The 15,064-nt window shown below is 33.9% G+C and overlaps 1 protein-coding gene across 2 annotated transcripts in view; it reads right to left on the bottom strand.

Moving 5' to 3' along the window:
• Positions 1 to 15,064, bottom strand: part of ZFC3H1 (zinc finger C3H1-type containing) — a 50,685-nt gene that overhangs the window by 15,262 nt on the left and 20,359 nt on the right. For both annotated transcript variants that reach the window (XM_024122771.3, XM_007111571.4), the window contains exons 7-22: positions 13,584 to 13,681; positions 12,087 to 12,296; positions 11,722 to 11,886; positions 10,779 to 10,916; positions 10,009 to 10,130; positions 9,443 to 9,592; positions 7,269 to 7,443; positions 6,896 to 7,027; positions 5,976 to 6,518; positions 5,781 to 5,890; positions 4,795 to 4,926; positions 4,567 to 4,688; positions 3,499 to 3,600; positions 3,175 to 3,294; positions 2,111 to 2,294; positions 609 to 795 (exon numbers count right to left, since the gene is read on the bottom strand). In XM_024122771.3, the coding sequence (XP_023978539.1) occupies positions 609 to 795; positions 2,111 to 2,294; positions 3,175 to 3,294; positions 3,499 to 3,600; positions 4,567 to 4,688; positions 4,795 to 4,926; positions 5,781 to 5,890; positions 5,976 to 6,518; positions 6,896 to 7,027; positions 7,269 to 7,443; positions 9,443 to 9,592; positions 10,009 to 10,130; positions 10,779 to 10,916; positions 11,722 to 11,886; positions 12,087 to 12,296; positions 13,584 to 13,681 (2,690 nt within the window). The remainder of the gene's footprint in view (positions 1 to 608; positions 796 to 2,110; positions 2,295 to 3,174; positions 3,295 to 3,498; positions 3,601 to 4,566; positions 4,689 to 4,794; positions 4,927 to 5,780; positions 5,891 to 5,975; positions 6,519 to 6,895; positions 7,028 to 7,268; positions 7,444 to 9,442; positions 9,593 to 10,008; positions 10,131 to 10,778; positions 10,917 to 11,721; positions 11,887 to 12,086; positions 12,297 to 13,583; positions 13,682 to 15,064) is intronic.

Genomic DNA, 15,064 nt, shown 5'->3' on the forward strand with positions numbered 1-15,064 from the left:
GCTTTCATGAAAATGTTATATAAGCATAAAAAAATTTTTTTTAGGGCTTCCCTGGTGGCGCAGTGGTTGAGAGTCCGCCTGCCGACGCAGGGGACGCCGGTTCGTGCCCCGGTCTGGGAAGATCCCACATGCTGCGGAGCGGCTAGGCCCGTGAGCCATGGCCGCTGAGCCTGCGCATCCGGAGCCTGTGCTCCGAACGGGAGGGGCCACAGCGGTGAAAGGCCCGTGTACCGCAAAAAATAAAAAATAAAAAATTTTAAATTACTTTCAGGTGCTTAGCAAAAAATTCATTTAACTTTGCCCAAACCAAAACTGCTTAAGAATAGGTTAGTGTAAAATGTTTTAAAATGTTTATGTTTCCTCATTACCAATAAAGTAAACAACAACAAAAATCACCTCTTCACTAAATACTGTCTTGTTTAGTCTAAATTAATCCTGACCCAGAGAAGTGGTTTTGGAGTTACTGGACAGTGAAAGTAAGGTTATTATTATATCTGTATGCAGACAAAACATATGATCTATTAACCTACACATCAATATTTAAGATGACCTAAAGAATTATTGATAACACACACATACACACACACAACTTTAACTTTTCTACTCACAGTCCAAAAACTTTGATAATCAGGAGCATATTCAACAGCTGTTTCACACATTTCCTGCACCTCCTCCTTGGTTCCTCTTTTTGAGAACAATCTGAGGTAATGACACCAAATTTCTGGATTGTCTTTGTTGTTTTCCAAAGCTCGAGCCAGAACATTTAAAGCAGAATCCAAGGACTCGGAACATAGCCTACATGTTTGAAAGAAAAAGCAGGACCATTTTTTTTAACGCTTGAAAATACTTTTAAAATCAGTTTAGTTCTAATACGTCAACTTTTAAATTCCATTTTCTATTAGAACCTACCAAGAAGCTAGAATCACCAATGACAAAGGGAGGTAGATTAAGATTTTAAATCACATCCATCTAAAACAGGTCCCGATTTCCCACTGACCCAACAATTCCCTTTTAAGTGGATGTTCAATGCGCATTTACCAGATAAAAACACAGTGTTATAAAACCACTAGATTATCAACTTCAAATGTGCTTTATATCCATATTCAGCAATACCTTTTATGATTTACACTGGTCTGGGAATGGGAAAAGTTAAAACAATTCTCCCTCAAGGCCAGCTACTACCAGCACAAAATAATCAAAGCTTTCAATATAATAGTTCTTTTCAACAGTCAAGGGCTTGCTATCTCTTGGAGAAGAAAACTGTCTCTCATGATCCTATTCATAAAATAATGTACAGTTTTTTGGCCTTCACTCAGTAAATGAGTCAGAAAAGAAAACACTGTAACTTATCCTATTAACATGAAAATGACACACAAGGCAAGTTAAATAAGCACCATATTCAGGTATGTGTGATGTATTAGCATTCTGCAGTGCTACCTTAAAAAAGTTTTTATACCAAGTTTTAAGACAGAGCAGCCTGTTTAAAAAAAAAAAAACCTGACTGTTAATTACAGTAATATATATTACTCCTGGTAATAAGAGATTATTCCTGGCAATCTTATCAATAAGTAGGAGTCAAAAAACACAATTATGTAATAGGAGCTGTCATTTTTGAGATAAATTACTATTTATCTTATTTGAATACACATAACACCACACACAGAAAAAAGTCAATTCACCAGAGTTTAGAGGTTCTTAGACAAGCTTTAAATCTCCAAATTAAAATTAACATAAAATTTAACCTGTTCCACTGTGACTTTATCACAATTTTATTGAGACCATGACTACCTGACTTATTAAAAAACCCAATGATTAATTCTTGGACCACTCAGAATTTACTGTTTTAACTGACATTACTTTGAAATAAGAGCTTACGTAAGTTAAAAACTGTAGCTAATTTATTACCTATACACTAAGCCATGCACATAACTCAAGATCTAATCTTAAACTTTTTCTAATAGCTTTTAAACAATTAAGTGCTTTTGTCTTTGTCAAAAAACAAAGACTCCATTGATAGTAGCAAGGAAACCTGATTACCAGAGATGAAATAAACTTCAAACATAAAAATATAAATGTGCAACAGTTTACACAAAGATAGAAGGGGACGTACCCCTCATTTTGATTCAAGTACTTGTATGCAAGCTTGAGCCAAAGTTGTACATGAGAAGGATTTTCAAGCACACTTGCTTCTAAATTAGCAATGTCATCAGTCTCATTTGTAAAGTATCTGACATCATCTGGAGTGACAACTGTATCCAAAGCTGGAACATTTATTCGGTTCTCTGGCTGGAAGGCTATAAGAAAAAGCACTATTAGCTTCACAATTTCTCTAAATCCACAAACCCAAGAAAAAACGATTGGCCTTATCTTTAAAATAATCTAAAAATCTAAAGCTCATAGCTTTAAGGTAGAGCAATCATATAGTTTATTGTCCAAACCAGGACACTTCTAAGAGTAAAAAGGGATGTTAATAAAAATTACACCAGGATGACAGGTATAAACTAGGACTCTGCTGGGCAAACCAGAAGTATGACCTCTCTAAGCATAAATGACATCAACTGATAATTCACATTCATTAAGTTTTAAGAGAAAGTTATAATAATTTATGAAGATGATTTATTCCATATTCCACTACATCTAAATTAGAGAAAAAGTGTTAATGTAAATAAGTACAGGAGAGCATATTTGCTAATCCACAAATAGTAGGCAATTAAATTATGCAAACTTGAGAATATAATGTAAGATGTACTCTACAATAAGGCACTCATTTATACATTACTTTGTTCACTCATTTAATTCATTCATTCTGTGAGCCTACTGCATGTCAGAAAACACAGACTCAAAGATAAAACAAAATAGAACTGCTCTCAAGAAGGACACAGGCCAGGCAGTAGTTCTCAAATGGGAACAGCACTGCTCCCCTCTCCCCACTCAAATAATATTTAAAGTTGTCACATTTACTAAAGGGTGATCCATGCATTTACTGGGCAGGGGTCATGAAAACAAAACATCCTGTACCCAAGGAAGAACTAACTGCCTTAAACGCCAAGCAGCATCACTTTTTTAAAAACAGAAACTTTTAAAAGGCTAGTAGATTACACCAAAAGATTAGCAAAGTGTTAGCAAAGTGTAACACCACAATTTAATGATTCTGGAGCTTAAATTACTTCTTACCATACTTAATAGGTCCTGTAGACTGTTCCTCATCACTGCTGAAATTATTCTCTGAAATAGGTTTTCTCCAAAACTTTGGCTTCCACTTTCTTTTATCTTTGTAGGTTGTAAATGGAGGTGCTAAAGTAGACAGGAGAAGACTGCTGGTTAACAGAACTAGTCTTTTATAGTTTTGAAGGATACCCAAATAGTACTCAAAAAGAGCTAAATTTATTCTATCATGTTACTCAGACATGATATATATATATCTTTACATAATGCCAAAAAATTTGTTCTCATAAACTCTAAGGTCCTTTTGTGCGAGAGAAAGATACATATACTCACTATGGCCTTTACTTTCATTGATATTGCTCACAAGGAGAACAGCCATCTGGTCCATTGACATTCGATCTTTGTTTACTCCAAAAAGTTTCTCAACATATTTTTCTGAAATTAGAGCCATGCTATCTTCATAAAAAGTATAAAAACCGTGGATTACAGAGATGAGGCTAATTACAGAGTATGAAGTAAAGAATAGTTTAAAAATTAAAGGTACTAGTCAAAAACACCTATGCCCTTCTAAAGGGCAGGGTCTACATTATCTTAACTACTACAGCAAATCCTACCATATCATGTACCCCAATTTGGACTGAAAAAAAGTATTTCCTAAAACAACCTAAGCAAGTGAAAATTAAAGTCCCTAATTAGGAATGACTGAATAGATTCAGTGATGTTACAATCACTCTGAGTTGTGATAATACTGAATTTAACAAACACTAATTCCCCTACTTGGAAAAGACTTGTAGTTTAAGGTTTAATATTTGGCACTAAATCTGGGGAAAAGCTTAACAACATTTATTCACAATGTCTGGCAGTAATCTATGCTTTCTACAGTGTCAAAGTGTATAAAGTCCTTTTATATTTCATTGTAGAATCTGAAACTGTAGTCACCTCAACTTCTAATCCCCCTCTATTTTTGAAAATAGTAAATAAAAATAGGGTCTATTTTTAAATCATTGGTAATATATCTATACTATGTTAACATATTCTTCTAAATAAAGTGAAATATTTAGATGACCGCCGTCAAAAGAACTGTCTGCAATAATGGAAATGTCTTACATCTGCACTGTCTTACCGGTAAGCACTTACCAATACTGAGCTCAATAGTGCCTACTGAGCACCTGAAATGTGGCTAGTGTGACTTGAGGAAGCAAATTTTTATTTTAATTAACTTAGATTTAAATAGCAACACATGGCTAGTGACTACTGTACTGGACAGAGCAGATCCAGATAAAGTGTCATAGATGAATGTATTGAATTATTATGGCTATTTAAAGATGTCAACAACTGAATATAAAACTTTTAAATTGCCTAAATTCAATTTTCACTTGGGAAATAAGAGGTCTTTAAAACCTGCTGCAGCAGCAATTTCTTCATCAGTGCTTGTCTCTGAACAACCAATCAAAGACAGATTATATGACAGAATGTCCTGGAATAGCTGTTTTCGGCTAAGCGTATAGTCTTGTGTATGCTGCCTAAAATAAAATAACAACACAGAAAAGATAATCATGTATATATCAAAGCTACATAACCAAGACTGCCTTTTAAATTATAAAATGTTAACAAATAAAAACTACTCACCACTGACAATCATCATCATTACATGTTCCTGTTAAATCGAAACGGCAGAAACACTGATCTGGTTCGATCATATTACTATATGATACTGAGCTTAGGGGAAGTTTTTCCTTGGTTCGATAGTATGGACTAAATCTAAGAAAAGAGGTAGAGAGGCACATTACGATGCTCCATAAACATTCCTCAGAAATTTTTAAATTTTTTCATTTATTCTTTCTCAATTAAAGTTTCTATACTTTGAGCTTACTATTTATCTAATTACTTAATACCAAAATTAACTCTAGAAAACAACCAGAATATCAAGTCATAGGGACAAACTACTTTTATACCCAGACATAAAATATCTGAAATAGAAAACAGAGAAAAATATCCTGTATTCTAAATGTAGTGTTTTCCTACCACATAATAAAATGCTGTATAACACTGGTATTTCTTCCACACATTACCAGCCAACCAAAAAACTAGAGAAAAAGTCTATACTACCTGGTAGGTGTTGTATGATTTTATGAGTAAATCATACCAATTTAATAGTCTCACAGCTTCTAAAGAGTCTTTAAAAAAAAAAAAGGACAACCTCCCAAAGTTAATCATCTGAAAATGTCAAATCAATTTTATGAAAGCTAGCCAATGCATTCCTTAGAGTAACAATAAAATTAAAAAGCAAAAATTTAAAATTCTCATAAGACTCCAGTTATTTTTCCTAAAATCCTTAACAGATATAGTAATTCAGAATTCTCCACAATTTCACCAGTAGCCAGAAATTAGGATTTGATAAGAATTAGTAAACCCAAGTGTGAGTTAAATCTTACTTCCTGTTTGGTTCAAGTATAACAAGGCACTTAAATTTTTATATTCCCTAAAAGGACAAGTTCATTTCTGAGCAGCCATGATTCAATTTTTTTCATGGTCATCACACATTCCAGATTAAGATATCATTAAGAACAAGGAGCAATCCTGAACCTCAAGTTTACTGAATCTTTCTTCTATACCTGTAAGACTTAAAAACTAGAAGGGGACTATGGTAGGGTCTAAACGGACATGGCTTCACTTCTGTTGTTTTACTCTGTCCTGTCACGAAATCCACATCCACAGAAATCTCCTGCAAAAGAAAAGAGAAATTTCATACGGTAATAAAGGCTAGGGTGAATTCTGGATTTTATAAAGAATATGAAATGTTCAGTTACCTGACCATGCAAAACCTTGTCTGTAATGCCTGTGGTAGTTTTTAAAATCAGTTGTTTTAAGCTATCAGCTTTTGAATATAATTTCTGCAATTCACCAATTTTTAACCCTAGAAAAAGTTCTGGTTTTTCTACTGTATTCTTAGTAGGTTTGTTTATACATTCTTTATTAGGTGTATCAGTGTGCTTAAGGTTAGGTTTAGTAAAAGAATTGGATTCTAAGAAGGATCTTCTTCTTTCTCTGTTTGACCCAGACAAAATCTCATCATCAACATCATTTTCCTCAGTGTCCAGACTTAATTTATCTTGAGTCAGATCGTGAAGTGAGGGTTGAGGCAAAGAAAATTCAGGTTCCTCTTCCACAAGTGGACCAATATTTTGCTGTTCCTTTGCTTTAAGGGCCCTGGCTTCTTTTAGTTTCTGAATTTTCAGGGCATATTCATATTCTAGCTTTTGCAATCGTCTTTTTTCCATAGCAATTAGTTCTGCTGAATGCTTTCTTGGACTTGATATTGGAGAATTGTCCAGTCTCATCATTTTGTTAGGCTGGGGGGAAAAATGATATATTTTATACTGCTGTGACTTTATAAACAATTTTTGGTAAGATTATTGTGCTATCCCTACAATACAATGCCAACATTATAAAACTAAGTCAATAACGAGAATAAAACAGTTTTACAAAAGCCTCCAACAGATATGCTAGTTAATCTATGAGGTACAAAAAACAAACAAACAAAAAAAGTCAAAATAAATAAAAAAAATAAGTTTCCAAATATGTGGGTGCCATTTAAAAACAAAACTTTAATCTTATTCTCTTTGAATCTGCAGGGAAAAGCTTGAACTTTTTATGCATCTCTTACCCTCAAAAGAATAATTAAAACCTTCTCCTTTTCAAACATTAAATATTTCTACAAACAACTTACTCCAAGGCGATCTTGTTCCAGTTTACGTTTTCCTATTTCTTTACTAGCCACTGCTTTTGCACGAGCAAGTTCTTCTCCATACTTCAGAGTCAAAGCTTTCTTAACTGTAACACGTTGTTGAACTTTGTGAATCTGAAATATAGGGTAATTCTGAATATGTAAATCTTAGGAGAGGAAATACCTTCTTAAACATAATTTCTTTAGGGTATTGAACTGAAAATTAAAAATATGCTAATATTACATCTCAATGGAGAACAATGGATAGGTTACACATTTTGATGGCGTTGGTTTATGGTTTTATTAAAAATTTGGCCCATAAAAATGTGTAGTAAACATGGGACTACAATATTTGAATTTAAGAAAAGAACATTACTTGTTCCTGAAGCTTCTTCAAAAACATTCTGTTGACATTGAGAATTTTCTCTGTTGCCTGAAGCTGCTCTGTAAGTTTTGTAATTTTTGTTTCAGCATTTCGAACAGATTCTTTCTTCTTAGCTTCTTGCTGTACTAGATTCTTTAAAACAGATTCATCTTTCATCAAGAGGATCCTAATTGGGAAATAACAAAAGTCTTATGAACATTTTTCTAAACTAGTGGACTGACACCATCAGAATAAAAAACTTACAAAGTAATAGCTCATTTTTAAAAATATGTTTATGATACACAGAGGTGAATATTTAGAAGAATAAAATAAGTATTCAGATAGACACTGTTAAATTTTATGAAAGCAAATATGGGTTGGTTGGTTTTTTTTTTTTGGTGGCACCACGCAGCTTGGGGGATTTTAGTTCCCTGACCAGATACTGAACCCAGGCCCTCAGCAATGAAAGTGCAGAGTCCTAACCAATGGACCACCAGAGAATTCCCTGGGTCTGATCTTTAAAAAAAAAACATGCATCTGAGTAATGTGAATTACAGTTGAAAAGCTATTAATAGTAAATTTCAATGTAGCCCTAAATAACTCCTGAAAAATGAGGACTTAAGAGGGCTTCCCTGGTGGTGCAGTGGTTAAGAATCCGCCTGCCAATGCAGGGGTCACAGGTTCAAGCTCTGGTGCAGGAAGATCCCAAAGGCCGTGAAGCAACCAAGCCCGTGCACCACAACTACTGAGCCTGCGCTATAGAGCCCACGAGCCACAACTACTAAAGCCCGTGCACCACAACTACTGAAGCTCACACGCCACAACTACTGAAGCCCACATGCCACAATGAAGAGTAGCCCCACTCACCACAACTAAAGAAAGCCCGCGTGCAGCAACGAAGACCCAACACCCCCCCAAAAAATTAAAAACATTAAAAAAACCCTCAAATAAAAAAAGAAAAATGAGGACTTAAGACAGAAAATGGCTGTTTAGTTTCATTTATAATGCTCCTAATAAACACACAAATAAACATCTAATAAACATAATCAAGCACATTTAATTAATTTACAAACCTCTAACTCATTTTTTCTAAAGCAAAGCAAAGGAGAGAAAAAGAAGTCTAATTTTTAAACAATAGACAGATGTAAAGTCTGGAACTGAGAAGTAAAAATCAGGACAAAAAGACAAATTTACAGATACAGATTTTCATCTTTTCAACTACTGAATATTATGATAAAAAAAAAAAATAAAGCATCTTTCCCAGAAAGATACCATATTCCAAACAGTCACAACACATGACATCTAGAATGAATCATAAAAACAGAGAATATGTGATAAAGAGAATGGGGAATAGAAAGACAAAGAATTTTAAAAAATCTTTTCATTTGTTATAAAAGTTATTAAAGAAATGGAATCTAAATGAATTTATTTTAATTTCTTTTAAAACATACACAGTACCATTTCTCGTTGATAATTCTGGAGATTTATGGTCACCACAATATTTCATCTATGAGTAACATTTTTTTTTTTTTTTTTTTTTTTTGTGGTATGCGGGCCTCCCTCTGCTGTGGCCTTTCCCGTTGCGGGGCACAGGCTCCGGACGCGCAGGCCCAGCGGCCATGGCTCACGGGCCCAGCCGCTCTGCGGCATGTGGGATCTTCCCAGACCGGGGCGCGAACCCGGTTCCCCTGCATCGGCAGGCGGACGCGCAACCACTGCGCCACCAGGGAAGCCCCTATGAGTAACATTTTTTAGATCTCTATTATCAGGGTACATCTTAATGCTACTGCATATCATAGTTTTTGTAATAACACAATATTTGACCATGTGTCTTACTGAACAGACTAAGTAATGACTATTTGCAACAATCAAGTCTACCAATTTTAACAGTAAAAATGTGCTTCCAATAAAGGTCTTTAAAAAACATGCCAGAGGTTTTAAGCCATACATAAATCTGAAGGGGAAAACTTTCTTTTGAAGTCTTGATATTTTTAGTTAAACATTAATACTATTACTTCATGTAAATGTACAATTCAACAAAATGATAGCCTTCTCTAGGCCTATAAAGTATGAAAGAATTAGTAATCACACAGTATACTTATTATTGACATACACCACAAAAATATATCCCTCTAATATAGGAACACTTAGATACATGCAGTATTTAATCAGATAATGAGACTCACCTATGTTTTTTAAGTTTTGCTTCTGCATCTGTAACCTGCTTAGTAACCATTGCTATCCTGCCAATCCCATCAATTTCTACATCAGAGTTTGCTGGGGATGATGAACTTGTCTTCAGCTGATCTGATTTAATCAAACGCTGTTTCTCACGACTAAAATAATCAATAAAGATTAATAAATTATACCAAAAGATAAACTGAAATTATTTTTTAAAGATGTATTCTATTTCATAAAATAAAGTAAAAATATTAACTAAGTGACTAACATATTGACTAATAACAATGATGACCAATATGCATGACCCAAGTTGGCATTCAAAGCTGATAGTGTAGTTCTCCTTTGTAACAGCTTTTATCTTTTTCTAAGCTGTTTATACCTCGGTGCATCACTGCCTTCAAGCTTATAGATGATCATCTGGCTCCCCCTCCTGTGCAAGTTCTAAAAACATTAACTCTTCATCTTGGATAAAAACCATCATCTTCATTTCCCAACGCCAATAAACTGTATGCAGATTAAGCACCGAAAATAGTACACACCTTTAAAGTTAATTACATAAAATGCCACTTACTTGGCAATCTCTTCCTTTAACAATCTATATTCAATCTTCTTTTCTTCAGGCAAAGCTTCAGGTGTTCGCATGGGATCATTTTCTTTTTCAGATTTTGGAGGTACTTTCGGTTTTGAAGCTTGCTAGAAAACATTTGAAGTCAACCAGATCAAAAGCTTTTATAATCCCACACTAAGATCTATATTTTACATTATCCAGTGCACATTTATATATTTAGAAATTAATAAATATCTTCATTATTTTCTATTCCGTTTAAAAAAACACAATGCTGGCCGTTAACCACCAAATTAATTGTACAATCCCAGTAAGTAGTCAAGACTTACGGTTTGAAAATAACTGAACTATTTCATATCTAAGCAACTGTTGCAATTAGGAATAGGGATAAAAGTTGTATTTAGGTGATACACTTTGATAAAAAAACTATTTTCTGGTAATATAACAAAATTCCAAAACAATAAATTTCCTTAGTACAGAGGACAACTATCCACAAAATTTTACTATTTTGAAAAAAGGGACAGTCAACTGGAAACAAAAATAAAAGGGGTTTTTTAATAGTTAAACCTATCTAAATTTATAAACGCTTCATTATATAAACTCCTAATAATACAAATACTTATTTGTATTATTTATAATTTCAGTAATTCTTATTTATATTTCCGTAATTCGATATATTAAAAATCTAAACCTCTATGGTCTAATTTCCAGGAAAAACAAACAAACTTTAATGATTGTCAATAAATCTTCTTTTCATCTTTCATTACTGCACTTACCTCAGCAGTTCGTCTTGCTTCTTTAATCATGGACTCCAATCCACCAAAAACACTATTGGTTGACTTGGATGCCTCTCCATCAGATTCACTATCATCAGAATCATTTAGGGTTACAACCACTGATTTATGCTTTGGAAGCTGCAAAGACAATATATTTGTTACTCTTGATGACAAAAGTATCTCTATCCTTTTCTTGGCTCTACCACAATTAGCTTCATGACCTTGAACAAGTCACTTTATCTGTATGAATTTAATAATACTACTAATACTACTAATGATGATACTACTATCATCATTTTCTTCATTAACTCTTATTTTCTCCAACTTTCTATAAAGAACCATAATGCAATCTAAATTAACCTTTTAAAGCCAAAGAAAAAATTAATAATTCTACATTATTATTAACAAAACTTTTTGGCTTTTGTGCTTATATATGGAGGATAATTTTACCGAACAGAGGCAAGATTTCAGCTTGGCTTTGCTCCATTTATTTTACTTTAAAGCCATTAGAAAACAAGGTAGAAATAAATTGTCATTTCAATCTCCTTAATAAACATTGAAAAACATCATAAGTTCTTCCATTATAGTATAGTCATTAATTGAAAAATTATGAGCAAAGATGGAAGAAATAAAAAATATATATAATTTGCTAAAACTGACTAGACAGAAAATCTAAATGTACCAATTTATATGGAACAAAAACTGAGGAAATGGCAAAAAATACCACTATGAGGAAAATAATGCTTCCCAAAAAATATTATCATGAACTCTACCAGTTTTCAAGTGAAGAAGCTGCTCCCATTTCACTATTAATAAATAAAAAATAATACATATGTTTGTATATAATAAACTAGGAGTTAGGGAATAGGATAGCAAAACTGCAGACAAATTTCTCACAAGCTGTTTAAATAACAATAAGACTAATTATTTTGTTTGTTTTTACCGAGATCACAGTTCGTGGAAGACGAGGTCCTCTGTGAAACTTTGGGTTCTGTATCCTAGGCTGAGATACTGTATTAATACTGACTATCGATAGATTGCTTCTTGGCACAGGCTGTGAATTGTTCAGAACTGTAGGTGAAGGAGGGTCACTATTACTGGATGTTTCCTAAAGAAGAAAGAGACAGATATGAAGCAATTTTAAATGAAAAGAAATTTCTGTCACCTTTAAAGGTCTTGAGCAAAGTAGTATCAGACTTATCCCTACTTTACTGAAAAGCCCAATGAATCCCAAACTAGCAGAGAAAAGTAGGGCTACCTAAAACTAAGCTCAATAGCACCACCTAGAGGTTCAGGTACCTAAATTACCTCTGGCTTGAAAGCTCTTTTATTCGCTAGAGATTTAAGTAGCTCTTCTCGAAGCAGCATTTCTTCCTCTTCTTCCTCATCTGCAAAAGGTGGTTTTGGAGGCTGTTCTGGATCTTCCGGCGGAAGAGGTGGTAAAGGTGGTAGAGGAGGTAGAGGTTCAAGAGAAACACACAAGCCTTCCACATAAGGCTGGCTCAAAGGTGGTATTGACTAGTTGTTTTTAAAAGAGAAGAAATAATAATTACTATGCAAATTTTACCCATTCCAAGTGTTTATCTTTAGAGTAACATTAAATTAGAAAAAGGTAAACAGGTTATTACTTTACTGTAAGCATAAGTGAACTAAGAATACTGAAAATCTCAAAACTAACCAAATCCAATATTCAGCCATGAAAAAGTATAATTTTTACAAAAATATAAAAATCAACAATATTTGAAACATTTAATTTATAAACTTCAAGATAGAGAAATCAAACTTTACAGTGTCTATCTCCCTGGATGACTACCTGAAAACAAACAGATAACAAAAAATCAGATACATACGACACTTAAGTAAAAATCAAAACTTAGGAACCAAAGGGATTCTGGGTGGGAGTAGTCTAGAGTATCTCAAGAATTAATTGTAAAGAAGAGTCACCACTACCCTCATAAAATCCTTGTGAAATGGCTTCTTCGAGATTATCTATAAAGAAAATTTTACCCAAATCCCTGAATTTGCACATATTTTTGCTTCAAAGACCTTCCAGTATTTCCCTTGACATATAAAACAATTCAAGGAAGAAAGAAAAAATGTTTCTCTCTCACTCTCTGCTCTAATATTCCCCTCATCTTCAACTGCCTAGGAGGACACCAGATATCTACCTAGGAACTGTGAAATGGCAAGGTCCCCACTAACCTATTAAGAGAGATCCAGTGTGACCTCTAGGTTCTCTCATCTGAAATAACTTCAGAATTTTTACTTTGTGATCCCCCACTTCCTTTTTTTTTTCTTTCTTTTTTTTTCACAGGGGGCTGGCAGTTCTTTCAAAAGGTAGGGAAAAGAAATTAACTTGCATAGACAATGCTTTTCTTTTACTGAATTTTCAAATTAAAAGTAACTAATCAAAAGAGGAGAAAGGAAAAGTTTCTAGAAGCACCTTAATGCACTTAAATCCCAATTCCCCCTAAAAAAATCCAAAACAATAGATAATTCTTACTCTGCTTTGGAATACATTTTCTGAGGAACAAAGAGAAGAAAAAAGGAAACATACTAAGTACTGAAAGAAAGTCAACATGAGATTAAAAATTAGCTACGAAAAAAATCTACCAAATGGCTACCCTGCCAATAACTAATCAACTGTTTATTCCATAGATTTCATAGCTACTAATTCTGATAAGCAATTTTGATTTTATGCTCTCTTCAAACCTAACAATTAATTACAGGCCAGCTTTCCAAAACAAATTAGAAAAGACATAAGGCTACAAAATTTTCATAGAAATCATATCAATTCTCACTTACAGAAACCTGAGGTGGTGGAGGCAAAGAAACAGATGGTGCTGGAGAAAAATACCCCAATGAACATTCAGAGAAGAATGGTGGTTGCACTGGTGAAGGAGCTGTAAAAAAAATTTTTATAAGAGTTTAATAATAGATATATTTCAACAGGAATAAATTAAATTTATGATATTTTTGAAGAAATACAATTGCATCTGAGTACAAGTGAGATTTTATTAATCTCCAATAAAATATTTAACCTCCATGAGACCACCTCCACCTATTTAAAATTGTCCTTATATCATTACAAAATCAGCCATCCACTTAAGCTGATATTTAGTCCCTCAAAACTCTCTACTTTGTTCTACTTTTCACCTAGTGGCGGTAACAGGGAATAGAGCAGGAAAGGCTAGAAACACACTTTTTGGGGGGGGGGGGAAATAAACATACTTTTTAAGAAATAATAAAATAAAAAATTCCCCTGAATCTGCCAAAATGTCCTAACCAAAGGAAAACAGTGATGTGGTGACTCCATTCCTCCCTTCATGTGGAGAAAAGTGAAGAAATGGTCTATTTAAATTGGATAGAAAGCAAACAGGACCAGGAATGAAAAGAATTACCCATTGTATTTAATTATTAAAGTGTACACTTTTTCACATTTTAATAATTCTGGGGACTTCCCTGGTGGTCCAGCGGCTAAGACTGCCAATGCAGGGGGCCCGGGTTTGATCCCTGGTCAGGGAACTAGATTCCACATGCCACAACTAAGAGTTTGCATGCCACAACTAGAAGATCCCACATGCCACAACTAGAAGATCCCACATGCCGCAACTAAGACTCGACGCAGCCAAATAAATAAATAAATAAATATTAATAATTCTGAAATAGTTACTGATGCATATCAGTTAAACTGTTAGCATTTCTTCCTTGGCAGCAGCGAAAAATATTGATAATTGCACATTTTACTGTCAGTGGTTTCTTCAGACTCATTGAAATCTGGCAGATTCAAAGACTACTCTTGCTACTCAATAACCATACAACCTTAGGGAAAACTAACATTTCTTCTTTGCCCCCGTTGTCTCTCAAGTCAATATGGATATTAACCACATGCCTTATATGGGGTTGACTTGTGGCCCAAATGATGCCATTTGACTATACACTGACCTTTAGAACACTTTACTTCTTAAAAACGGAAATATTTGTAATGAATATGGCAAAAAGTTAAAATTTACAAAACTGAGTACAGTACATTCTCTGTATAATAAATTTTTACAAAATTCTTTTAAGAGGGTAGATCATAAAATTATTTTATACAAAGAGTAATAATAATATTGTCAATACTTGGGAACTACAATGAATCATCTCCCAGAACCTGGAAATATGAAAATTAAAGACTGACCAAAGAGAATTAAACTATGAAATCAAAATATAAGATTATTGGGCTTCCCTGGTGGCACAGTGGTTGAGAGTCCGCCTGCCGATGCAGGGGACACGGGTTCGTGCCC

This window comes from Physeter macrocephalus, chromosome 6 (genome assembly GCF_002837175.3).
Source record: "Physeter macrocephalus isolate SW-GA chromosome 6, ASM283717v5, whole genome shotgun sequence".
Taxonomy (NCBI): Eukaryota; Metazoa; Chordata; class Mammalia; order Artiodactyla; family Physeteridae; genus Physeter; species Physeter macrocephalus.